We start from the raw sequence: 2675 nt of genomic DNA, 5'->3' as shown, positions 1-2675 counted from the left end.
AATTGTAGGCACATACGCAGATCGACATATCACATTACGGACGTGACGATTCCTATCCCTCTTCCTTTTCTTACTAATCTTTATTCTCTCTATAGTTACTTCTCTCGCCTTCTGGAAATGTATTTACTCTCTCTACTCTAGTCTAGACATTGACAACTCTCTAGTAGTACTGCTGAGAGGGCCTGTCCCCCAGGGGACTGTCGAACCCTAACCCTAACCCTAACCATATCAGATAGTTACCAGGGTACATTCCGGTATACTGGACCTAGACCAATAAATTGTGCCCTAAAATTTTTTATATTCTGACGTTAATTTAGGGTGCCCAGGGTACCGTACACGTTCCGGCAGTACCCTGATCGAGGGACATAGACCCTATGAGCGGTATAGTACTCTCTGTCGCCTTAATATTGCTAATAATTTCCTGTAAATGCTGTTCAAATACTCCGACGCCACGATGTCAAAATTTAACAGTATCAGAGCACGTATAAATTATTATATATCCCTTGTGCAAAACCCCGGGCCCCCCATCCGAGGTCGGAGGGACCGCATGGCGTGTACATTGTTTACTATATATTTATTTATAGTATCACATGTGATACTAATATAGATAGGTCTTTATTTGCATGCATGTCTATGTTGACTAAGACGAAATCACTTTCCTATTGGCTACCAACGGCAACGCAAATGATGATGAGCGTAAATGTATTACTCATGTACGATCACTGAGGGGCGCAGCATGAGGATTGAGGAAAAGGTAAAAAAAAACGACCGTGCACAAGACGTCTGCGTGTGACCAAGGTGTTCGCAACTAGAGACACCACGTGGGTCAGGTGATGCACATCTACAAAGGAAATATTCCCCTTGTCGCATATTTTCACCGCAGCGGTTCCCTAATGAGGGAATTCTAGCTTAATTGTAAATATTGCTGATGAAAGTTCATATATATGCGCTTGCTCAGTATGAGAATTGCGTCATTGACATTGATACACACAAACTGTTAAAAACCTACGATCGATGCACAATTAAGGTGTCTCCATGTGACACACAGTGTTATTATCAACTAGAGATACCACGTGGTCGATCCCGTGGCGAACTGCAACATGTATTTACGAATGCAAAAATTCCCTTACCGCCTATTTTTACCCATGTTGTTCCCAAATCGGAGGAATTTCCCTTTCGGTATTTGTCATTTCAGGGAGAAATGGAAGCAGTGCAGATCCCTAGCTATTACCACCTACCCCCACCTGTCAATTAGAATAACTCAAGGGAATCCCACTTTCCTGTTTAGAAAGCACAAGATCGCACCACGTACTTTGGTGGATTTCCCACTTGGTGGAAAAAGATTTTTCAGTTGCCGGCTGCTTTTACAGATTACGTGAAAATTCATTTATTACTCTCTCTTCTCCGTAATTAGTACGTTACAAACCCACCTGAGATTAAGTTCACATTAACCAATATGTTTGCTTTTATTTGAGTGTTAGATTTATTTACATTGGGTTATACTGTTATAACACGTCGAAAAGGTTACGGTAAAGGTTAGTGTTAAGAGTAGAATATTTCTGACGGCGGCCCCCCAGGTTTACTGGACGTGTACGTGCGATGGGTGCGAGCTAGTTACCAGACGAATCGGCGATCTCTAAATTCTTTTTAAAATTCACTTTTAATACGGAGGGGCAGTGTTGTTGTTGTTATTGTTGTCGTTCATTGTTTTTTCTTCTACGTGCCGCGTTGTTTTGTTCTGTGAGTAGTTTAAGTTGAGAGTGAAAACGAGGATCCGATATGAGGGTCTGAATGATAAATGTAAGATGGCAGACATTGAGAGTAATAAGACCTGACCATCAGCTTTTTACAGTCCGGCCCTCGAGCCGTTGATTGTGTGGGGTGGGCTGAGTCTGGTACTTATGACTTTCAAATGTCCTTCATTAAAAATGCACATATGATTCTTTTCGCGTTCGATAAGTTGTATTTTGTTTTTCTGTGTTTGTGTTTTAGAACTTATTCAAGGATTTAAGTTGTGTTTCATTTCGTCTTCTTGCCCCCAGTTTTCTTCGAGGTTTATAGCTGTTATTTCCTCTCTGACTGGCTTTTAATCCGTATTCGTCGCTATAGCTATTTATGTTTTAATATAGCTTCTGTTGCTGATACGGCTGGTAGAAAAATTGTTATTACCTTGGAAAAATGCATTATGAAAGTGAGTTATGAGATGTATATATTTTTATATTCTGTGGATTCTGCTTCATTGATGGGATGTATGTTTAAAAAAAATCTGAAATAAAAAGAAACCTCGAGCTGTCACTCAAACAACATGTCATTGGGTTTTTATCGCGCCTCTACGTTTTTTCTTCTTCCTCATGACTTCCTTATTCCCCTTTCGCGGATGGTATCGCCCACGGCGTTTACATATCATCACGTACGTTTATTGTAGGCACATACGCAGACATATCACATTACGGACGTGACGATTCCTCTCCCTCTTCCTTTTCTTACTAATCTTTATTCTCTCTATAGTTACTTCTCTCGCCTTCTGGAAATGTATTTACTCTCTCTACTCTAGTCTAGACATTGACAACTCTCTAGTAGTACTGCTGAGAGGGTCTGTCCCCCAGGGTACTGTCGGAACGTACCCTGGTACTATCTAATATACCGGACCGTACCTAGCCTACTCTACTAACGAG

At 41.0% G+C, this 2675-nt stretch overlaps 1 protein-coding gene across 1 annotated transcript in view; it reads left to right on the top strand.

Annotated features, from left to right (window-relative positions):
* LOC106815565 (polycystic kidney disease protein 1-like 2) overlaps positions 1-1835 on the top strand; it is a 14874-nt gene extending 13039 nt beyond the window's left edge. Inside the window, exon 11 of the mRNA XM_014820035.1 lies at positions 1749-1835. Coding sequence (XP_014675521.1) covers positions 1749-1835 — 87 coding nt within the window. The remainder of the gene's footprint in view (positions 1-1748) is intronic.
* Positions 1836-2675: the final 840 nt, after the last annotated feature.

The sequence above is a fragment of the Priapulus caudatus genome, unplaced genomic scaffold, assembly GCF_000485595.1.
Source record: "Priapulus caudatus unplaced genomic scaffold, Priapulus_caudatus-5.0.1 Scaffold1149, whole genome shotgun sequence".
Lineage (NCBI taxonomy): Eukaryota > Metazoa > Priapulida > Priapulimorpha > Priapulimorphida > Priapulidae > Priapulus > Priapulus caudatus.
Note: the sequence above shows the minus strand (reverse complement) of the source record. Positions and strands in the feature narration are given on the sequence as shown.